The sequence below is a fragment of the Carlito syrichta genome, unplaced genomic scaffold (genome assembly GCF_000164805.1).
Source record: "Carlito syrichta isolate Samal-C Ts95f unplaced genomic scaffold, Tarsius_syrichta-2.0.1 Scaffold312386, whole genome shotgun sequence".
In the NCBI taxonomy this organism is placed as follows: Eukaryota; Metazoa; Chordata; class Mammalia; order Primates; family Tarsiidae; genus Carlito; species Carlito syrichta.
Genome location: NW_007256482.1, coordinates 693,603 through 717,577, shown reverse-complemented (window position 1 = coordinate 717,577; position 23,975 = coordinate 693,603). Strand labels below are relative to the sequence as shown.

Here is a 23,975-nt window from a genome sequence, read left to right as displayed (position 1 = left end):
CCGGGCGTGGTAGCATACGCCTGTAGTTCCAGCTACTCGGAAGGCTGAGGCAGAAGGATCATCGGAGCCCAGGAGGTCGAGGCTGCGGTGGTCAAGAGCGGCCACTGCACTCCAGTCTGGGTGACAGAGTGAGTCTCCAACCCCCCCCCCCAAAATCCCAGGCTTCAAACAAGCTTTTATTACAAATTCTGTTGATGTGTTTGGATTTGCTTAACATGTGTAGGACATATATACCATGTAAGAATAAGGGGTTACATTGATTGTTGAAATGTGAAAGAAGAAATAAAACCAAGATAAGCAGAAACAATAAATTGGATCCCCTGACAAGATTATGCTTACAAAAAGAAAAGTCTTGAATAAGGTTGAACTTATACCTCCATATCCATTAATTCCCTCATAAAGTTATGCTTTCAGGGGAAAGTGCTTTAAAAATATTTTTTAAAAAATCAAGGTGAGAGCTCTTGGAAAAAAAAGAAGAGAAACCATGCTCCTTTTCTCTAGTGGTAGTATTGTGATTTAGCCCAATTAACATAATTCTAGAAATATCAAGAATTCTCATTCAGTGAGTTCCCCTAAGAAACTGGATGACTGAGGATAGGAGAATGTGGACATGATAACTGTTTAATAGAGCGGAGGGAGAGAAGCTGGAAAGGGAGGTATTTGGGCAGGGCTGAAAAGTGCAGAGTTCCTCAGGGCTCTGCCATAGGTTCGAGACTCATCTTTCTTTCTTTTCCCCATACTCTCTCTGTGCCAGTGACCTGGGAACTGGTCCTGGCACACTTAATTCTCCTGCTCACTTATTCTCTACATTCCCTTCTCTCCCCCACCCCAATCCTATTCCTTCTTCCTCCTCCCCCATCTCCCTTCTTCACCTCCCTCTCTGTGCCTGGACAACTCCCATTCATCTCTTGGCTTGGTAGTCACTTCTTTAGGGAGACCCTCTATAACTCCCTAGATGAAGTTAGGTTTCCCTATTCTTTGTTCCCACATCTTAGGCTTTGAAACACTCATCACATTTGTAAGTATTTAAGATGTGTCTTTCTGGCTAAGTTGCAAACTACACAAGTGCCAGTTTTGTCTCTCCCTAGCACCTAGCACAATGCCTGACCCACAGGAAGTCCTCAATAAACAGCCATTGTGAACTGTTGAATAAATGAAGAATATAGGAATGAGATAAAACAGGACATGGAGGTATTTTCAAGTGAACTTTAGCACAGGGAATAAATGGCTAAAATACTATAGGGCATGTATGGTATGTTCCTGACTATTAAATTCTTAGGTGAAGAATCTCCAGGGTGAGAAAAAGGAGGGAAGGTGGGCTGATATCTTCTAGAGACCACACATTTTAAAAGAGATGCATACTTACCATTAACTTTACTTGCTTAGTCATCTTATTAAAACTTAGTTTGGAATTTTAAATAACTTTAAAGAATAACATGGAATTTTAATTTCTATCTTTTTTTTTTTTTTTTTGAGTCAGAGTCTCACTCTGTCACCCAGGCTGGAGTGCAGTGGCACGCTACCGGCCACCGCAGCCTCGACCTGTTGGGCTCCGGCGATTCTTCTGCCTCAGCCTTCCAAGTAGCTGGAACTACAGATGCGCACTACCACGCCTGGGTAATTTTTTGATTTATTGTAGAGATGAGGTCTCTCCAAGAAGTCATGTTTTTAAAGATTTTAAAATATTGCCTTAGTTCACTATTCTTTTCTGCAGAATGGAGGAGGGTGGTAATCATAGCTATACCAAAAATAATAAATCCTCATGGATCCCAATTCTTTAAAAATAATAAATTAATAGATTACATTGGCATAATTCCATAAGAAATATAAAAGTATCCTTGGAAGTGACCACTCCAATGATGGCAAGTTCCTACTAATTTAATTTGCATCCTTAACTGTGGTTACCCAACTCTATTCTCCACTGCATTATTTATACTGTTCAGTCATCTCTCCCTCAAGGCTGCAAAACTTTTCTTCCCAAAGAAATAAGTACTTTTAACAACTCATAAGAATAATATGACTAACTAGCAGTTTAACTTGTTTTTGTTCAAATATATTTCCCATCTGATAGCTGATGGACTGCAATTGTGTTGTGGAAAAGTTCTGCCCAACATTAGTGATCACATGCAGTAATAAAACAGTTAATATCCTGGCAAGTATGGGGTGGACAAGCTCCTAATTGTGACTCTCACATTTCAAATATCCTTGTGTTCCCTTTGCCAAGCTGGAATAAAGGTTTTATCTTAATCCTAATGGATTTGGCAGGCATCAGTTTTCACATCAGTTTACTGACTAATCTTCTTTGAAGTGGAACTCCCTTGAGTTTTTATCAGAGAAAGCACCTTTCCAGGGAGAAAGTTTTCATGGTGTCAAAGCAGTAAAAGACTCCATAAAGCAAAACCATCAGCATGATGGATCTCACAAGAGCCAGGGAGAACCATGAACCTTCCTAGTGACACACATGCAGCATTTTGAGCCTCTGTGAGCAGTCTGCAGTCAAAGGATTATGCATTTAGTTAAATATACCTGACTTTTCCATGAAGTATTTAAGAGCAATGACCACACACATCTACAGGGCTTAAAAGGAATAAAGATGGCGGCAGATGGGGAAGGGCATTATACCTACCAATTGCCCTGCTTTGTTCTAAACAGTTCTCGTATACACTGCTGCACTTGGAGTTTCCAGGCTGTACAAACAACAAATTGTGAGAATTGTGAGACATTTACAAGCATCGTATACATTCATAAACTTAAAAAAAAAAAAAACCATGAATACTTCCAGGAGAATACAGCAGGCAACTTCACTTTCTGACACAGGAAATGTCTGACAGGCTAGAAAAGGAAACTTAGATTTTGGGTGAGGCGAACACACTCCTTTCATAGTTCATTGCTTTGGAGTTGCAGAGGTAGTTCTGATTGGGCTGGGGGGTCAGGTCCTAAAGGCTGCTAAGCCAGTGTCCTGTGTTCTTAGGGCTACTGCTCCTGCTTGGGAGGTCACATTCTAGTACTTAATCCAAGTCTCAGCCAGAGAGTGATTTTTAGGACACTAGTATAAACACTGGCCATGTAGCCAACCTCTATCTAACTTTGAATTAGTAGATTGGAGCCCTACTCTTCTGAGTTTTGTGCTAGGCTCACTTCTCATCCTTGAAAATCTCATCCAATCAAAGGGCTCAATCATACCTATACATAGAACTCTCTTTGGCAATGGAATGGGGATAAATAATGCCTTTAAGAAGGGCAGTGTCTTTAGAAAGATTATTCTGGCAGTACTGTACAGGAAGGTTTGAAGGAGTGAAACTGGAGACAGAAAGGGGGCTTTCCAAATCATCCAGGCAAGTGAAGACCAGAACTTAGAAGGTTAACAGTAGGAACTGAAAGTTTGGGTGAATTCAAAACATATTTTCACGGTAGAATCCTAGGTCTGGAAGGACTCCTAAAGTGCAAGAAAAACAAAAGACTGTGTATTAATGAAAGAGCGGCAGTGTTGTGAATAAACATGAGTAAATCAGTAGAGGAATTAAATTTGGAGTCAAGGAGAAAATAATGAGTTCAACCTTGATATAAATAAGTAATATAACACAATATGACATTACAGTTGGAGTGACAGATAAGGGCTGAAGACAGAGAAGGTGAAGGATGTGTGTACACTGGTGGTCTGCCAAAGGTGAGATAAGGACCAAGGGCAGAGCCTTGGAGAGTGCTTACATGGTGGTGAGGCAGGGTTTGGATTTTCAGGGGAGGAAGTAAAAATATGACATAAAAAGAAAAGATGCACAAAAAAAAAAAAAGAAAAGAAAAGATGTAACTTATTTTGAAATGTATCAAAAATAAAATGAATCAATGGATGATAATTAGCTACATATGTGATAGAACAAATATAGTAAAATGTCAATTGTAGAATCTAGATGTCAAGTATGTGACTGTTCACTGTATAATTCTTTTAACTGTTCTGCATGTTATAATAACATTTGTATATCTAACCCTGAATTGTACCCCACATCTTCAAAATAAAAAAACTGTAAAAAGAAAATATTCATAATAAAATATTGGAAAACATGAAAGAAAGAAAGAAAAGTCACAACTAGAGATGTGGAAAGAGAATAACAAGACAGAAATGTTTTGGAAGCTTACAGAAGAGGTCTCAAAAAAGAAGAGGCAGCCAACAGGAGTCAAATGTCATAAACAGCTGCAGAATACTGAGGAAGGAAAGAGATTTATCAAAAACCACTGGTGACCATTGTAAAAGTTATGTCTATCACATTGTCAAGTAGAATTCAGAACTTCATGTACACAGCAGAAGTTAATACTAAGACAGAGACAATGTTTTCTAGAAGTTTGTGGGTGAAAAGATGAGAAGGAGGTAGGACATTATTAGTTGAGTTGGAGTCCAAGTTTATTTGCAGGCAGAAAGAAAACTGATGAGAAAAAAGATGGGGACAGAGGTTAATGGACAGAACAAGGGCATAGAGTTGTCAGGAGGAGACTGGATCATAACACAGAGAAGAAATTAGCTTTGGAGACAGTTGCTGAGGAAAAGAATCAAGGAGAGCATAGGAAGACCTGGAGACTAGGAAGGGTGAAGTTGAGGATAACGCTAGTCTTCCCAGTGAAGAAAGATATGAGGTCATCTGCTGAGGCTGCGATAGGGGGATGAGGAGTACAGGCTGGGACAGTGACTCATTCTCTGGCTCTGTATTTGAGGAAGACAGGACTTTCTCTAACCCAGCATTTGGAAACTGTCAAATGAGTGCTCTAGTGATAAGAGCAGAATCCAATTGCTGGTTCCAATTACAAGAAAACATTACTTACCAAATAGCACAACTTTTCACACCGTATGGGGCAGTAAGTCATTTGTTCTGTGGCTTGAACTTTGATCCGCACGTCTGAAACACCACCTACAGGTGGCTGTTTCCCTGGAATTTCATTATAATACTCATGATCTTCTCGCTCCTCGGCATGGCCATCAATATGCACCTCCTCACTGTAAGGGAAAAAAGAATTCCCTAGATACTGGGCGAGAATTCAAATGCTGTGGGGGATGCAAAGGGATCAGAACCAAGAAAATCATTCTAAACAACTTTACATTCATGTCTTAAGTTCATAGCTGTGAATAAGTGATGTCAAACATCTGAATGGAGGCAACCAGATTTTTGAGTTGTTTAGCTTTCTGTAGACTAAGTAGGGTAAGCCAACAAAGGGTGATGCTTTTGTGTCTCCCCCTGTGATTAAAAAAATAACAACAGTATATGAACTACCTAAATGTTAAGGCATTTTTGTTATTAGATCATACAAAATATAAAGTATCCCCGGGTATCTCCAGCATGCTTTGATTGTTCCATTTTAGACATTTTTTTGCTCAGAGAAAATTTAGATAATATTTTTTTGGTAGAGGGCCTATCCCAGTTTATTAAACTAAGTTGAAAAAAACAAGAGAGCTATAGCCAGCTATCTTGTCTGCACAAATCTGGAGTATATGGGATTAATAAAGAAATATTAGAACCATATGTGGCAAGTGGGCAGATTTATGTAAACATGTAATTGTTTTTGAAGTTGAAATAGTGGGAGAAAAATCGACTTCTTCCAAATTGGAATTAGTATAAGTTTTTTATATAAAAAATAAATCAAGTTTTTTGGATTGAACTTATTCCATTGACAACCCACACAATTTTGTTGGGTTCATTACATGTCAACAAAATGATAGCACTAAGATGTAAGTGCTGTCCTGGGAAAAATTCAGCATCAAGACCTTCTGGTCACATCCTCTCCTTGTTACCCGAGACCACCTCATAAAAGGAGATTTCCAAATCCAGTGTTTGTTGATACACAAAGTGACATATTAGGGAAGAATGCTTAAAAAGTGCCCAAGAGTTGCTTCTCAGTCATGAATTGTCTGAGCCAAACACATCACGCATTCCACAGGCCTGAAAGTCTTTGGCTTTCATTACAGACTTTCTGTGCCCTAGACAGAACAACCAGATCCTTGGGTCATGTTGTGTTCCACACTGCCACAGTTTAGCTGGAGCTGATCTATTTACATTGCAAACCAGCTAACAGGAAATCCTGCTAGAGATATTTGCTTCTCATTATTTTGCTCTCTGTTCTTGATTTTTTTTTAAAAAAATGATATGTGAGGGATCAGGATTGAAGCAAATCTGAGAAATTCGTTGATGTTTATTATTTTATGATTCCACTTAAAGAATTCATAGTTCTGTGTAACACTAGACAAACTGATCCCTTCTTGTAGTATCTCTTTTAATCCTATTACAAAGCAAGAGGAAATACCTGGACAAATATAAAAGGAAGAAAAATACTGTTTTCTTACTGAAACTGTACCTATTTGTAAAAAAAAAAAAAATTACTAATTTCATTAGTCTATTTTAAAACACCATATTAACTTAAAAATACATATATATGTGTATATATATATATATGTACACATGCATATATCATGTCAAATAATTGTAGAACTCTTTGCTGACCTTTCACAAGAAGTGTTCAAAGAAGGATTTTTCAAGTACTGTTTAAACCGGAGTTCAAAAGCCTGCCCTATGGTACTTATCACGTCTTGGGCCATTCCATTGCGGCATTCCAGTATGTGACAGGCTACAAGAAGATACAAAAAATTATAATAATTTTTCAGTAAGAGTAGATAATATAAAGTCAAAATAGTTCCAAAACTTGAGCTGATAATGGGATCAAAGGAACCAGGTTTACAAACTCTCTTTGGCATTTAAATGGTATAAAGAATATATTTCATATGAATAAAAGAGAAGAAACATTCCAAATTTGCATCAAAATATCTCAAAATACAAATGTTGATCTCAAGACAGGTATTTTGGGACCATTTTTTTTTTTTTTTTTTTTGAGTTGGAGTCTCACTCTGTAGCCCAGACTGGAGTGCAGTGGCCGCTCCCGGCCACCGCAACCTCGACCTGCGGGGCTCCGGCGATCCTTCCGCCTCGGCCTTCCAAGCAGCTGGAACTACAGGCACGCACAACCACGTCCGGCTAATTTTTTTTTGATTTATTGTAGAGATGAGGTCTCGCCAACTTGCCCACGCGGATCTCCAACCCGCGGGCTCAGGCAATCCACTCACCTCAGCCTCCCAAAGCGCGGGATTACAGGCTGAGCCAACGAGCCCGGCTGGGACCACATTTTTATAAAAGTAGACTGGTAGACTAATAATGTGACTGATGTTTAGTGCTAACTCTTGAATTCAATGCAGAAGATGCTCAGGGTAGCAGTCTGATGGGAAGATGAGGTCTGAGGTTTCATCTTTGTAGGGTACATTACAGAAGACTGAAAACAGATAACTTTCCAAACCCCTCCCATAAGTGACGAAAGAGCTGCTGGTGAAGACTGGGGCTTTGGAATAACCTCTCCTCTTTGAAATACTCTCTCCTCCAGTCACCCCTTTGCTCTGTCACTGCTACTATAAAGCAGTGAAGACTATGGCAATCCTCATCTTCAAATCTCACTAAATAACTATCTCCATTAGGCATCAAAATCAAGATTTGGTGAAGGTGTCATTACCAGAAGACAGTAGAATTTTTATTAAATACGTTCTCAGTTACAGGGAAGGGGCTACATTTCAAACGTAAAGTAAACAAGTTGTTGGAGGGGGTGGAGACAAGCAGCTGACAATATCACAACTAAGTGAGTTAGCAAATCGGCTGCTGCTACCTAAAACAGGAGCTTGTACTTAGGGGCTAAAAATTAATCTCTCCACCATATATAATATGCTTGCCTTGGTTAGAGTATGGTCTTACCAGATAAAGATTTAACTGACTGAAGTTTCATGAGGATGACTTTAAAAGAATACTAAGGATGAATTAAAGATAGAGGCAAAACATCTCATGGCAGATTTCTAAAAAGGAACATTGGGAGAGCCTGGATAATTGAGAGACAAAGAAAAGTTTGATTGTGGTTTAATATACACAGAATGTTGTAAACATTTTCAGCTATTCTCTGAGAACAGGAAAGGAATAAAAAGTGATGGGCTTAAGGGAGCGTTTGAAGAATCAAATATCAGGGAAAGCATCTTGGATCTCAGAATTTTGAAACGGTGTTTCTTAGCTTTGTGTTGATAATCATCTCAAGGAATTTCAGATATTCTCATTCTAGAATTCATTTGATTTTTTTTTTTAATTCCATGTCTCTGTCACCCAGGCTGGAGTGCAGTGGTCCAGTCACAGCTCATTGTAGCCTTGACCTCCTAGGCTCAGGCAGATTGCCTTAGTCTCCCTAGTAGCGGGTACTACAGGCACATCCACCACTCTTGGCTATTTTGTTTTGCTTAATTTTTTGTAGGGATGGGGGACGCACTATGTTGCCCAAGCTGGTCCCGAACTCCTGGGCTCAAGCAATCCTCCTGCCTCGACCTCCCAACGTGCTGGGATTATAGGTGTGAGCCACCATGTCCAGCCAATCTTACTTTTCTTTAAAAAGATTTATGTCTGAACGCTTTCAGAAGGTATGTGTGTGTAGTGGTGGTGTGGTGGTATTACTAAATCAAACAATGCTAAAGTGTCAAATATCCAAAATAATTATTTTTAATTCTTTAGGGTTTTATCCCTTTAAAGTTCAACTTGGATCCCAAAATAGACTTGGAAGCTATTTCTAATTTTGAAAGCCCAATTAAGAATATCTATAACTGTAAACTTTTCTACCAAAGGAAAATATTTGTTCTGTCTTTGGACTGCCAGTTTATATTGTCTATTTTTCTCTACAGTACGTTTACATAGTGACCAACACATAGAAAGTGTTCTAAAAATATTTGTTGAATGAATAAATACTAATTTCCCCAAATCATATCAATATCTCTACTGTATAAAATTGTCTTTAATTTTTTTTGAAGTAGGACCTGAAGTGAGTCTCCAGAGTGGAGTATGTTCTCACTGCCAGTGGGTGATATAAATGATTGCTATGGTCATTTTTGGAAATAGTTTCTTTCTTCCTGGTCAGGCCTCATATCCTGAGACCTACAAAGTACCCTTGGAGATGTGTCCTTCAGTTGAGCCAAGATAAGATGTGTCACATTGTAAGCAAAGGTTAATTTACTAGTACCAGCTATGCAGGAGGCTAAGAAGGAATGACCGCTTGATGCCAGGCATGTGAGGCTGTAGTGTGCTATGAGTTCACCTATAAATAGCCACTGCACTCCAGTGTGGGCGACATAGTAAGACCCTTTCTTAAAAGACAGAAAGAAAGACAGGAAGAAAGGAAGGAAGGAAAGGGGAGGGAAGGGGAGGAAGAAAAAAAGCTTACATAATATTAAATATGGCTTAAATTATAAAATACCTCATAACACGAATATACTAGAAATCTAACCAAATAAATACTATGTTTTTTTAAAAGGTGATTCATTTGAATTATTTTGTGTTTTATCTCATAAATTCCTGTTCCAACTAAACATGAAATCAAAAGGACTATAAAAAAGGAAGTAACAATTTTTGCAATTTTATTTTTTTCTTCGGGATGAGAAGATGCTGAGAGATACAGATGAGGAAGATAATGAGAGAAGCAGGAGATTCACGCATGCCTAAATAAATAAATAAACATAAGAGAAACCAAATTGTACTTCCAGTGAGAGGGAAAAGAGAATAATGACGTTTAAAAGAACTCTGTGAAAAGATTCAGATCTGAGTTCAAGTTCCAATTATGCTACCATCTGTGTGACCCTGAACAAGTTACTCTACGGCAAGGTTCTCAACTGCCAAGAAAATGCCCTGGGTGCTCCTGGAGTCCCCTTTTGCTTTCTAAAAACTCTATCCTATCTCTGTCACAGTAGCTTAAAACATTTGGGGATAGAGCAAGGTATATGGATACACTAGAATGAATGAATCAACCAAATACACCAACCAGCCTCTACCACTTCTAGAATACTTCTAAAAGGCTTTATTTATCTCAACTTTTCTAATTCTGATACTTTGAGATTTTGGCCCTGTTTTGGGCTGATGCTATCAACATAATTTTCTGCTTTGCTTAAAATAACCCTGTTACTGCCATACTACTTTTTTACTTTATTTTTATGCATTGTTTAAAGATGGAGTCTTGCTGTGTTGCCCAGGCTAATCTCAAACTCCTGGGATCAACTGATCCTTCCAACTCAGCCTCCTGAGTAGTTGGGGCGACAAGCACGCCATCACATCAACCCAACTTGAGAAGATTAGACGGAAAAAAATGAAAATATAGCAGTTCCTGTCTCTCTCCAGGAAAGAAGCAACACTGTACAAATAGACTGACCCTGTGCAGATGTTCTGCCTAGTCTCACCACCTTCAGGGAACACAGATATTTTGATAGTTCTATTGCTGCCATTTACAGACGTGCTGCTGTGAATATGGTCGTCTTTTTTAGGTTGGTCATGGTCCAGGGTAGAGGTGGGCCTTGAATTACATATAAATATGCCTAGTTATCAGTATTAGACTGTCTCTACAAGCTTAGCCAAGAATTGCCCAATCTTCAGCTAAAGGGGGCCGGGGGTGGGGAGCAAGTACCTATGCTTTTCAGTGATATGATAACTTTGCCACCAAGCCCTGAGCTTTGCACCTTACGTCTGGACTCAGATGCAGATCTGGGTTCTTTTCATCCCACCCTGTATCCAGATAGGACCTCAGTTTTACTGCATGAAGGGTTAAAAGAATCTGAGATATTTTCTTCTGTATATTTTATTTGGCTATTTAATTGGGTAGTAAATGATAACTATTCTTAAAGAATAACTGATCCTTTCTTTTCTAGTTTTATATTAGTTTTTAATAGACCAGTTTTTTGTTGTTGTTTTCTTTTTGCTATTAGAAAACTAGAAATTCAAAAATTCATCTTCTCAGGATAACCACCAGATGGTGCTGTGGGATTAAAGCAAGGAGTCCTTCATACTTAACGAAGACAAACTCAAAGGAAGCCGGAAGTCAGTCCATAGTTAACTAATGTCACAAGGACAGCAGTGTGTGTACTTTATAACCGTAAACATAAATATAAATACCTGGATTTATTTAAGTTGGTTTTACTTTTTTTCTAGCTTTCTTCAGAGACTTGGAAGCATAGCCTTCCTTTATTCAGGTAGTCCAGGTAAACTGGAGCCTCTTTACAGGCTAGATTCAGAAAAACGATTAAAACCTTCCTGGGCTGCTACTCATTTGGAGTAAGAGAATATGGATTTTCTCATTTACAGCAATTACAGGGGTAGGCTGTATTAGTCACTAAGTAAACTCAAAACACTCTTACTGGAACTTACATTCTCTACAGAAAAGGTCTTTTAAAAAATGAGGAGTTCACTAAAGGGTCCTAGCCAAGAAAGGAAAAATTAGCAATTGCCCTACCTGGAATGCCACTAGTGCTAAAGTGAATTAAGCAAAAGGGACAGTGGAAACACCCAGGATTATTAGAATGAAGTCTGGCCTCCCTGCCCATCTTCACTTCTGGTCAATCAAATCGTCTGCATCCCTGCAATCTGGCTCCTGGCTTTATTGGTCTACAGAAGTTGCACTTTCCCAGGGACCAATGGCCTGTTAATGGCTAGACTGAATGGCATTTTCCCACCTTCAGTTTCCCTTCATTTCTTTTCAGTGTGTGACCATCCATGATGTCTTCTCCAGGAGAAAAATGTTTTGTTTTGTTTTTGAGTTGGAGTCTCACTCCATCGCCCAGGCTGGAGTGCAGTGGCATGCTCACGGCCACCCCAGGGTTGACCTGCTGGGCTCAGGTGATCCTTCTGCCTCAGTCTTCCAAGTAGCTGGAACTACAGGCATGCGCCACCACGTCTGGCTAATTTTTCATTTTTTGTACAAACGAGGTCTCGTCAAGTTGCCCAGGCTGCTCTCAAACCCGCAGTCTCAGTTAATCCACTCGCCTCGGCTTCCCGAAGTGCTGGGATTACAGGCTGAGCTACCCAGCCGGCCTTCTTCCTCCTTCTTACATAATGTTTACCTCCTGATTTCCTCCCCTCCTCCTGACTACTTTTCTGGCAGGTCACTGTCCCTTTTCACTTCTCCTACTTGCCGAAATCCTTAGCTTAATTCCCTCTGGGTTCTGCTAAGAATGCTCAGAAGTTACAGGCCTACTGCCTGCCTCCTTCTACCCCTCCACCTGTCCCCCCTCCTCTTCTTCTCCCCCTTCCCTCCTCCCTTCCCTCCTTCTCATTCCCTCCTCCCGCCTCCCCCTCCCTCCCTCCCTCCCTCCCTCTCTCTCCTGCTCCCTGGGCTTCTCCTGTCTGCCATTCTCCCCTGGATGAACCAAATTCACTAGGCAATTTTATAACATCATCTTTCTGGTTTCATTTTTTTTATTTATTGAAGAATTTAGGACATTTTAAAAACATAAATATAATAAATATTCATTGTAAGAATTTTAGAAAATAAGCAGGTACCAAGGAAAAAATTAAAATTACACAAAATCTCACTATCCAAGGATAACCACGATAAACATTTTAGCACATGCCCCCCACAATTTACCTGGGATCATACTACACACAATGTTTCATTATCTGCTTTTTCACTTAATAGCATTGTAGATATTTTCATCATATCATTATTCTTCTACTACACTAGTTTTAATTGCTACATAGTAGAATAGTCTACGGATTGATTTAAGTAATTTACTATCTATGAACATTGAATTAATTTTATCTTATTTTATTTTTTTAAATTTTTTTTTTTTTTTTGAGTCGGAGTCTCACTCTGTCGCCCAGACTGGAGTGCAGTGGCCGCTCCCGGTCACTGCAGCCTCCACCTGCTGGGCTCTAGCAAACCTTCCGCCTCAGCCTTCCAAGTAGCTGGAACTACAGGCGTGCGCTACCACGCCCAGCTAATTTTTTGATTTATTGTAGAGATGAGGTCTCACCAAGTTGCCCAGGCGGGTCTCGAACCCACAGGCTCAGGCAATCCACTCACCTCAGCCTCCCAAAGGCGTGGGATTACAGGCTGAGCCACCGAGCCCGGCTTATTTTATTTTATTTTTTGAGTTGGAGTCTCACTCTGTCGCCCAGAGTGGAGTGCAGTGGCTGCTATCGGCCACTGCAGCCTCGACCTGCTGGGGCTCCAGTGATCCTTCCGCCTCAGCCTTCCAAGTAGCTGAAATTACAGGCACGTGCTACCATGCCCAGCTAATTTTTTGATTATTGTAGAGATGAGGTCTCCCTGCCCAGGCGGGTCTCGAACCTGCGGGCACAGGCAATCCACTCACCTCAGCCTCCCAAAGGCACGGGATTACAGGCTGAGCCACCTAGCCCAGCTAAACATTGAATTAATTTTATTTGTCCTATTATGTAAATAATATATGAAAATTATATGTATTGTTTAATCTTTGTGCATGTCATAATTAATTCCTCAGAAGTAAAATTGTTAGTTGAAAGATGTTTCCATTTTAAAAACTTTTGAAGCAAATTATCAAATTATTCTCCAAAATGTTTGAATCTATGCTGTTATCAGTCATGTTCAAGAGTTAATGACAACTCCAACACATTTTCTCTTTTTTCAGTGTTTGAAATTTGAAGGTAAAATATGGTGTCAAATTATAACTTGTGTGCCTGTGATTTCTAGTGAGGCTAAATGTTTTTTGTTTTTCAAATGTCTCTTGATGTTTTGTAATGTTTTCTGGTAAAAGTGTTCTCAGGACCTGGAATCAGTCTACCCTTTTATGGGCTGGGTATCCTTATGTGAGCCACCTTACTTTTCTAAATTGCAGTGTTTTCTTCCATAAAAAAAGAGATAGTCTTAGTACTACATACCTTCTAGGGCTATTGAGAGGATGAAATGAGATAATGCAGACAAAATGGTCCTGATAATGCCTGGCATATGGGGAGCATGCAATAAATTGCAGCTTTTTTCCTTGCCCTAATTTTCTAAGTTGTTTGTTGTTTTTCTATGTATAAGAATCCCTATTTCTTTAGTAGCAACACCACTCCACATCACACAGGATAATAATAACAATAGCTGTCATCTATTGCACAGGTATATAAGCCAGGCATTGAGAAATTTGTGTGGCACACAATATCTCATAAAACCCTAGGAACATCTAATTCCTATTTCTTCATCTCTCTTGTATCTAAATAGTCACTGAGTACTATTAGATCACAAATTTGGTCCCAACTGTCCCTTCTTTCTCCAATACTATTTAGAACATTACCACCACTACTCAGGACTAATGAGATGTCCTCTGAATTGGAGTCTAATTCCAGACTGCTTTTCTGCCCTCCAATATCTTTTAAAGACACAACTGCCAGAAACATTGCCATTTTATAATTTCAGTAGAATGGCAGAAGCAGAATAACTTTCATAAAGCTCAGACTCTTTGATGGCTCCCAGTGACCTACTGGCTGGCATTTGAAGCCCCCCACCATCTCTGTGGTCTATCTTTTCAGCCATGGCTTTCCTACTTCTACTCTTTCCCCATCTTTACACACACACTGGTATATACTCCAAATACATATGCTCTTGTTACCCTGCTCTTAACCTGTGCCTCTATTCACTTATTCCACTAACTGAGCAACCACTATGTTCTGGGCACCCTCCTCTAGGCAACTCTTCTTCTCCTTGCATACCTTACAGGCTATGTTTATCCCTCCCACTAAATGATAAGCCCATGGAAGCCAGTTGTTATTTTTCTTCCATTATAATTAATCACTATTTGTGGACTCAAAAACTGTGTTGTTTCCTCTTTGCGAGTGCTATGGGTCCAAGGGCTCAGGTGAAGGGAAAATATTTAACACTGAAGGTTGTTTGCTGGGAGCCGCAATAACTAGTAAAAGTAAGGTAAAAGGGACCTGAAAACAGGAAAAACACCAGCTGGGAGCAAGGCCCCAGTAAAATGTGGCCATGACGGAGGCAAAGCCCCACGGATCCTGTTGACGGACCTTCCCTAACTTTGAAGGATTGTGTGCATAGGCTTGAGAATGTTCCCTCTTTAATTGAGATAATAGATGCGCAAATGGATGACGGCATTTGACAGCAAAAATTATACCTAGGCATAATGGAGGTGAGATTGCAGCAAAAGGGGTGCCCCTTAGGGTGTGTAAGGATGTTTTTCAGTAACAGCAGGAGGCCAAGAAAAAAACGAGTCGACCACTTCCTCATAAACAACAGACCCCAGCTGAGAGCTGGTAGAAAACAACCATTTGAGATAAAAAACAGGTTAAGATATTTTAGGATTAAATAAGTAGTTTAATGAAGATAGAATTTAGAATATTAATAATAAGATAGTAAGATAAGATAAACTAATAAGATAAGAGATACATAATAGTATAAGTGATAGTTAAGAAAATATAGGGATATAAGGATAGAAATAAGATTAATAGAGATAAATATATAGTAGTAAGTAAATTAAATAAGACTTAGGGTTAAGGTTTAGCTTTATAGGGTAAGGATATTATAGGCCTATAATAGTAAATAGTTATAAGAAAGTTAGAAAGAAAACCAGGATGTTCATAAATGTTTGACTTAAGAAAAACACCATCTGTGGTTGAAATTGTTAAAAGTCAATTATGAGTGCAAAAAGGATGTACGTGGGCGTTTGGTTAGCAACATAAGATACATTTGTGGGTACAGGGCTGAGTGGAAAACCTATATAAGCTTGTGAAAAATAAATAAAAATTGGCAGAGTCTTGAACTCTCCCCAGGAAAAAGGATCCTGTTGTTTTCGTCTTTTCTTTTTCGCCGCTTCCCGATTCCCCCTCTCAAGCCCTGACTCTCTCCTGGAGCTGGACTCCAGCAGTTGTTCAAGCAGGGAAACAGGGGGGTATGTTGGAAACACAGTGGCTTTTTGCAGAAATTTTTATAACTAAGATAACTAAGAGACAATGAGGGGACAGGAAAAAGAGGAATAAGTGATGGGAAGATGCTGACTTTTAAGTTCAAGAAAATTACCCTATGTTTCTAGGTTGGCTATCTGCTTGGATAGACATGTCTCCCTAGAGGAAAGAAATATGAGATGATGGAGGAAAAGAAAAATTTATTTTTCATTGGTAATCTCAGTTATTTGTCCCAATAACACAAGAAAGTAGATGTTATTATTCCTACTTAAAAAATAAAGAAATTGAAGTCTAAGAATGTGAAACAATCGCCTAATGTCATACAGTGAGATGATGAAAGTTTTATAATTTCAACCCAGTCTTTTTGACTCCAGTATCAATCTTATTTCCTATACACAGGTTGATGGCTAAAGAAAGAAAAAACTGGCTGGGAGTGGTGGCTCATGCCTGTAATCCCAGTACTTTGAAAGGCCGAGGCAGGAGGATCCCTTGAGCCCAGGAGTTGGAGGCTGCAGTGAACTGTGATGATACCACTGTACTCCAGCCTGGATGACAGAGTGAGACTCTGACTCAAAATAAAATAGGAAAGAGAAAAAACTGAAACCTTAAATTGGACTGTTTCTAGTCCTCAAATCCCATCATGAGCTTACTCAACAGTTCTCATGAACACCTTCTCTAAATCCCGATGCCAGGATCCCCATGGATCTCCTCAAGCAGCTCAGCTCTGACAACCTACTCGGGCACCAGAACAGGAGCTTTCATAGTGAACGTGCTGCATTATAATTTTCTCTCTTTTGCTTCACTGAAGCAAAGGGAGAGATCTCCAAGCACATGGATCCTTCTGGCCCATTACCCTTGGTAACAATGTTAATCCTTGAACTCCTCACCACCAAAGAGCAAGGACATGCCCAGAGATATTCAGTGACTGATGACAGCATTACAAAACATCTAGATTTCCTGGTGTATTTCTTTTTTCTTCCTTTCACCCTGTCCTTTTCGTGTTAAGAGAAAAAGCTTTGTTGTTCAGATGCCTTTCCAAAAATAGCAAGCAGTTATTATTTAGGGAAATCCAGGCAAGGATTAAAAGAAACTTTTCTTTCCTGGTATCATTTGTTGTGCTTTGTTTCTACACCCCCACTGCACCTTCACTAGTTCCTGTCTACCCACACTTTGATTTTAATCCACTTTTCATCATTTGGTTTAGCATGACTTGATTTTAATGGGCTATTTTGTAGTGTTTGTCATCTGTTCCTTCCTTTCCATCTTATTGAGGCCATGTTCTTTTGGCACCCATTTGCTGAGCATCTACTATGCGCCCAGCTCTGTGCCAGCAGCTGGTCCTCATCATTTCATTTGTGACAATCTCAATAGCTTCTAAATGGATCTTTGTGACTTAATTTACTTCTTGAATCCATCAATGACATCCTGCTGCCAAGTCAATCTGCCTAAACTCAGCTTTGTAAATAGTACCTTGCACCACTTACCCATAAGTAGGATTAATTCCCTACTTATCGGCCTCTTCTATTTGCCCTCTACATGCCATTTTTCTTCCTCCATGTACACTGTGAAATCTAGTGCGTTCTATTCATTTGTTCTCCAGCATGCCATGTGCATTTCAGATCTCACTCCGTGTTCACTTAATAAATGTTTGAAGGCAGACTCTATCCCTAGGGCAGCAGAGGATGCTGCCTAAATAATAGGTTCTAGTTAAGGAGGAGAATTGACCTAACAATCACACTCAAGAGGAGTCTGAATGTCTCAGAGTTAGGGATGAGAAGCAACACTAACCATGTCTGTCCTAAGAGGTCTAACTGCCTAAGGGACCTTGGGCCCCTGGACCCAAAGTGTGGCTAGAAAATGAGTTTCTTAGGCAACCTTGCTAAATCCTGAAACAAGAATTCCAATCAATTCCCTCTTTCATTCACTCAGTTGTTCAACAAAATAGTATTTGAGCCTCACCTATGTGCTAGGCATTGTGCTGAGTGCGTGGGGGAACAACAGTAAGAGAAACAGGTTCCTAACTTCATGGGACTTTTAGCCTAGTAGAAAGGACACATTTAACATATCACCAAGTATAACAAGTGAGTAAATAAAATAATAAAAATAAAGTAATGGAATAAGTGTTAATGAGAAGAAAAATAAAGTGTTATGATGCAGCAGGGTAAGAAATCTACTGGAGATAGGAGGTGCTATTAGTCAAAGAAGGTCTCTCTGAAGAAGAGATATTTAAGCTAAAACCTAAAAGATGAAAAGAAGCCAAACACTCAGAATCTTAAAATGACATTCCAGGCTCTTGAACAGCAAGTACACAGGCTCAAAACACACACACACACACACACACACACACACACACACACACACACACACGCCAAGTCCAATGCAGACCAACAACCTCATTCCTCACTGGTTTGGGCCTTATGTGTAATTCATTTGTCCACTTGGAATAAGGGAGCCAGCTCTTTCTATCATAACCAATCAAACAGCTTCTCCCTTCAGTACACAAATAGTCAAGTCTTTTGGTTTGTGGCTCTCTGAGATGACTTAAACCCCACCTATATGTTTTTTCTACGTTGCTCTACTAGCAGGGATATTTCCAGCTCAAATTTGCATAATATTTTCTAGAAACCAATACATCACTCTGGTGATAGTCATCACTCTGTATATTGAAAATAACTGTTTGTTACTTTTTGAAGTTGGTATGTATCGGCTTTAAAAAAAATCTTGAAGTTGCTTTCCATACCTCGTTGATTAACTGGATCTTTAGCTACGTAGGCAACATAGTCTGTAGTATCCTATAAAAAAGGGAAAATGATTGCATTTAAAATGAATGAATTATACTATTGAAAAATAAGAGTACATTTAGGACAAGATACTGAAGCAAGGACTTAAATATGAACGTTTTTATTTAAAGAGAAAATGAAAGTTTGTAAAAGGAAACACAAATACACACTATAGTTTAACAATTGTGGAGTTCATATTCTCTGCCTCTTGGGGAAAGAATTTAAAGATTAAAAATTTAAAAGTAGAATGTGCCATAAAGAATAAAAGAGAATGTAGATAGGGAACATGTTAGGACATATTCTTTAAAGATGTCTAATGGCTATGACTCTCTCCTGTGTTAGAAGCTGAAATATACAATCACAGAAGTGGTTAATACAAGGGGGTAATACAATCACAAAAGTGTCATAAACCAGAATGTGTCATCATGACTTCCCTATTATCCAAAAAAATACCATGTATATTAGAAAATAAGTTGACTAGAGACAAATTGGATTTTGTGGTTGTTAGCTTACTTGTGTGCAGTGCAAGTTAACTTAGGGAATAATAAAGAAAAACTACAAGGCATTTATTTAATCAATATATAGAAAAGAAAATCATTTTTTAAAAAGAAAACCCATGAATAACTTAGAAAGTTAAAAAAAAAGATGCACTGCTGACTGTAAAAACAAACAAAAATGCCACTTAGTAATTCCAGCTTTTGTTGAAAACAATAAGCTGATGAATGATAAGATTTTAATAATTAAAGATGCTTTTTGTTATCTCAGTTCTAGGGAAAAAAATATACACAATGTCATTTGCAGATTAGAAGTATGACTCTAGAGAGAAGATGCAATCAACTGGCAGAAAATAAAAGCCCATGTTTGTAATACCCTCAAGGACAATCACTTAATAACTCACAATGAATCACACGGGAAGCAGATCTCAGGGTTGGCATAACTTGTCTTGGGTTATTTTTAAAAAATAACACACACCTAAGTAAATTTCTCTCATGCTAAAAGAAAAAAGGTTTGAAGTATCTTCTGAATAAGAAAGGCCATATCTATGGGCTTTGTTTTATATTAATTTAGAAAAAAGTCACAATTGCTGGGGACTTTACCACTCTTATTCAAGTTGAAAGGTGGTCTGATGCCAGCAATGCTATCTGGTGTATCAGATGGTGGAAAAGATCTCTCCAGACCCATTTCCTTATCTTCAAAACAGTTTCCAACATTCTTACAGTTCTAAAATTCTATATCTATAAACATGTCAGAGAATTTATATAATGATAAATGTAAAGCACAAATAGCAGGGAGAAATATGTTAAAACGTATTTCATTTTTTACTTACAATGTTTTTTGTTTTTTTTTTTTGAGTCAGGGTCTCACTCTGTCGCCCAGCAAATTTTTTTGATTTTTTTTTTTCCAGAGATGTGGTCTCAATATGTTGCCCAGGCTGGTTTCAAACTCCTGGGCTCAAGCAATTCTCGCACCTTGGCCTCCCAAAGTGCAGGGACTTCAGGTGTGAGCCACCGTGCCCAGCTGCAATTTTTTTTAATGGAGAGTGCATATATAGCTACAGAAGCATTACCAACCAACAACCGTCCTCAGGGCTGACAGAAGGAAGACTAGTAAACTGTTTTTGAGAAGACAGTAAAGATGAGGGGGAGTAAAGGTCGGGAGATTAGAAAGAATACTCATTATTTTTTGAAAATTTGGAGGAGATCTGGTAGAAAGAAGATTACTGCGTTGGGTCACAGGGACTTTTAAGTCAGCTTCCCACCCGTTTAGCTGTGAAGTTGTAAATTATCTCAGTGAGTATCCTCAAACAAATATTGGCCTGCAATAGTAACAGTAGTAATAGAAACCTCTTGTGACTGTGTACCAGACCCTGTGTTAGCACCCAACATATACCAATTCACTTAATTCTCACAGTGCTGTGAGGCACCAGGGATCATCCTTCATTTACATAGGAAGACCTGGAGACTAGATAGGTTAAGTGAATCAGCTCCACTTGACTCCAAAGCCTGGCACTACATCACGCTACATTGCTGACCTCTACGTAAAACGTCACTGAGACAATTCTAATGCCAATGCTCAGGGTGGCTTCAGATTTCTGTTTTAAATTGGAATCAATAGATATACAGCTACAAGGAGCTCAGGGGTGCTTTCAATTCAACAAGTACAAACTCTCCCACAGTGGCCACAAATTCCTTCCTGTTTGTTTGTGGTGAGAATAGCGCTTGGTGAGTTCAAAGAACTAACAGCACATGAAGACAGTATGAAAAGAATTAAGATTCCGAAGAATAGTAACAGAAATCATGCAAGGCATGCCTCAGGTAAATAAGGATTTGTGCACCAATCTTAAAATGATGGCAATCCTTGAAACTTAAAAAAAAATTTAGGGCAAACACCAATAAATATTTTTCACATTACACTTACAGAATACTACTTCAAATCTCTTAAGAAAAGTATTTGAGCTACTTCATGGATGACCAAACTGTAATGGGTTAGAAAGAGAAAATACAATGCTGGTGTTTTTCAGCCTAGATTCAGTAGACACTCTCTACTACCCAACCCTTGGTGTCGCTGTTGAGGCCGTATTCCAAAGCTGTATACATTGGAGTCCAGATGCACACTGGGCTCACACAGCAGCTGTTAAGCACCAGATACCTTGCATATCCCCTGTTTGCTCATGATTCCACAACTAGCCATTGTGTAAGTTCTTGGGGGGGAAGGTAAGTTCTTAAAATTTGGTTTACTTTTAAATGGTGACATCATGGAACTAATATAGTCATTTGAAAATAACTACACTCAAGAGTAAAAGGTGAGGAAGTAGGGAAGCCTAAAGGGAAAATTGAGTATCCATTAGTAAAAAATAAATAAATAATTTGAAATCCTGTAAAGGCTGCTTTTCTTCCACATGCTTCAAAGAAGTTCTAAAGACAGTTTGCTAGGTTTGATATGCTTAAGTACTTTGACTCAATGCTAGCTAATGTATAGACAAGTAATTATTGGAGTGTTTTAAAGAATTAGCTAATTTAAATAGCATTCAGCTATATAGTTTACACACAAGTCAGTTACACGAACATCTAAGTGGAGGAACTTGCTTAAATATTTTAGATGTCAGTAAATGAAGCAATGATTACACAGAGTAGCCTCAGAACTTTTATTTCCTCTTAGGATACACTTTTTTTTTTTAATATTTAGCACCAAGTTTAAAACAAATCAAAACTTTGTAGTGATACTAGCTCCAGATTTAGTTTTTACCACCCTCTCTACCTCTCTTGGGCTTCTGGATTATGTGTCCGATCATTCATGATCCTAATTTTTATTTCTCAGTTAGTAATAAGAAAACAAATGTGGTGGGTTGAAAAAAATTAAACTGTTAAACTAAATTTTTGTTGCCTCATTTCTGAAGGATATAATCTTTAATCATAAATGCTTCACTTCAGAAAAGGTGGTAAGAACAAGGTCTGTGTACGCTCCCCATATGTTTGCTTGATGCTACTGATACATGCATCTATGTAACTATGAAAGTGGCTCTCTGCCCTCTTTCATATGTTTACAGGTACAATATCACAGAGCGGCAAAATGGTCTCTCTACCACCCTCACAGTTTAAACAGATTTGCTTCTTGTTCAGTCATAGACTCCCTAGCTTCAATGCCCCTCTTCTTTTGCTCTGGTCCAGAAATAATGCAGCAGGAAATCGAAGAATGACACTCCATTTTGCAAAGCAGGCTTGGAGAGAGAGTCCTGCACAATTTGTGGGAAATGAGAGCACCATGAAGTCTCTTGGTAAAGAGGAACTGCAAGTTCTCTCTCCCCAGAGGAGCATTCCCTACATGAGTTTGTGCAATATAGTCACTCATCCTAGATTAGATTTAGTAGCCGTCATTGATATAATTGCTTATGCCTGGAACTTTGTGTTGAGAATTCTGAGGGAGGGCTGGCAACACATGTATGACATATTTGCTTTTCATGACTTAGATAGTAACAACGAGAAGCTTATCAGATGATAACTCCATGGCGAATAACACAACAGAGTACTATTAGCTCATCTACTATTCCAAATATTTTAAAATTCATTGACAGAAAGTAATTTTTGAAAGGAATAGCTACATGTAATTATTCACAAATATTAATCATATATTTGGAAAAGACCTGTAGTGATGAATATGCTTTACACAGAAGTTCTCTTAACTCTTATAAAAAGAATTTTTTGAATCCATACTTACAGGATCCCCTCCAGAGGCAAATGAAATAGACTGCATATGATGATTTGCAATAATCTGAAAGACATAAATTAAATATGTATGCTGCTATCAATTATAATTTTTAGTTACATATAGTCTAACAGTAATAGATACACATTTGTTTTTGTTTTGCTTGATCTGCATCCCTTTGGAAACCACTCCATCGACATCCTATAATAATCTCATTTAAACCATGTGGTTCAGGAGGGTTTGACATGCCCATCTCACTGCCTACCACACCAGGTGGCACATGGTCCAGGTCTAGCCAAACAGAAAATAGCATCTCTCTGGATAAAGAAAAGTCAATCGATGTCTTTTAGGAGAAATTGGGTTGGATACCAGGAGAGAAACCATCTCTCTCTGCCATTAAAGAACATGTATGCCCCAAGCTTCTGGGAGCCATCTTTTGCTGCCATGTGGAAAAAGCCTGCTGAAAAATGAAGATTTCCCTCTGAAGAAAATCAGAGCTGAGATCTAAAAACAGAAAAAAGTCTGGTGGTAACATTTGTTCCATCACTTTATCTTATTTATTCTATTTATTTATATATTTATTTTGGCATGAGTTTTTAAAATTTGGTTTCAATCATTACCACCAAAAATATCCTAACTAAAGCACTACAGTTACGACTTTCAGTATGAAGTAAAAACATCCAATGAACTGCATTACTTAGCCAAGATTGTTACTGTTATTTGAGATTCTGGGATTGCTTGTTTGGAAACCACAGTGTAATGATCAATTTGCAGAGATGTATTTGGCATACTGTTTTGAAAATTCATTAAAACACAAACTACACACCTATTGACTAGTCCTGTTTTCAGAATTGCGAGACAGATCTGTCTTTTAATTTATTTTCTTTTTTGTTGTTGTTTCTACCATGAGGAGAGAAGAACCTATCAAAGCTGTTTTATATAAGACGTCCAAGCAACTCTACTCTTAGATGTATATCCACTAGAATTGTGTTAACAGTGCAACAAAAAATATTCTCCAGAAAGATAATAATTACCCTGTTTATAATAGCCTTAAATTAGAAACAATCCCAATGATGACTACTATGATATTCAAACAGTGGCATATTACATATCAACGACTTGTTTGTTGAGGAAAGAAAAACACAAAGAACATATACTGTATGATTTAATTTATACAAAGTTCAAAAACAAGCAAAATTAATTTATTGTATTTGAAGTCAGGATAGTGGTTACTTCTGAGGCATAG

The 23,975-nt window shown here is 38.5% G+C and overlaps 1 protein-coding gene across 1 annotated transcript in view; it reads right to left on the bottom strand.

Annotated features, from left to right (window-relative positions):
* Window positions 1-23,975, bottom strand: part of SHC4 (SHC adaptor protein 4) — a 146,208-nt gene that overhangs the window by 28,055 nt on the left and 94,178 nt on the right. The window contains exons 6-10 of the mRNA XM_008069899.2: window positions 22,742-22,795; window positions 18,487-18,538; window positions 6,483-6,606; window positions 4,813-4,984; window positions 2,627-2,687 (exon numbers count right to left, since the gene is read on the bottom strand). Of these exons, the coding sequence (XP_008068090.1) occupies window positions 2,627-2,687; window positions 4,813-4,984; window positions 6,483-6,606; window positions 18,487-18,538; window positions 22,742-22,795 (463 nt within the window). The remainder of the gene's footprint in view (window positions 1-2,626; window positions 2,688-4,812; window positions 4,985-6,482; window positions 6,607-18,486; window positions 18,539-22,741; window positions 22,796-23,975) is intronic.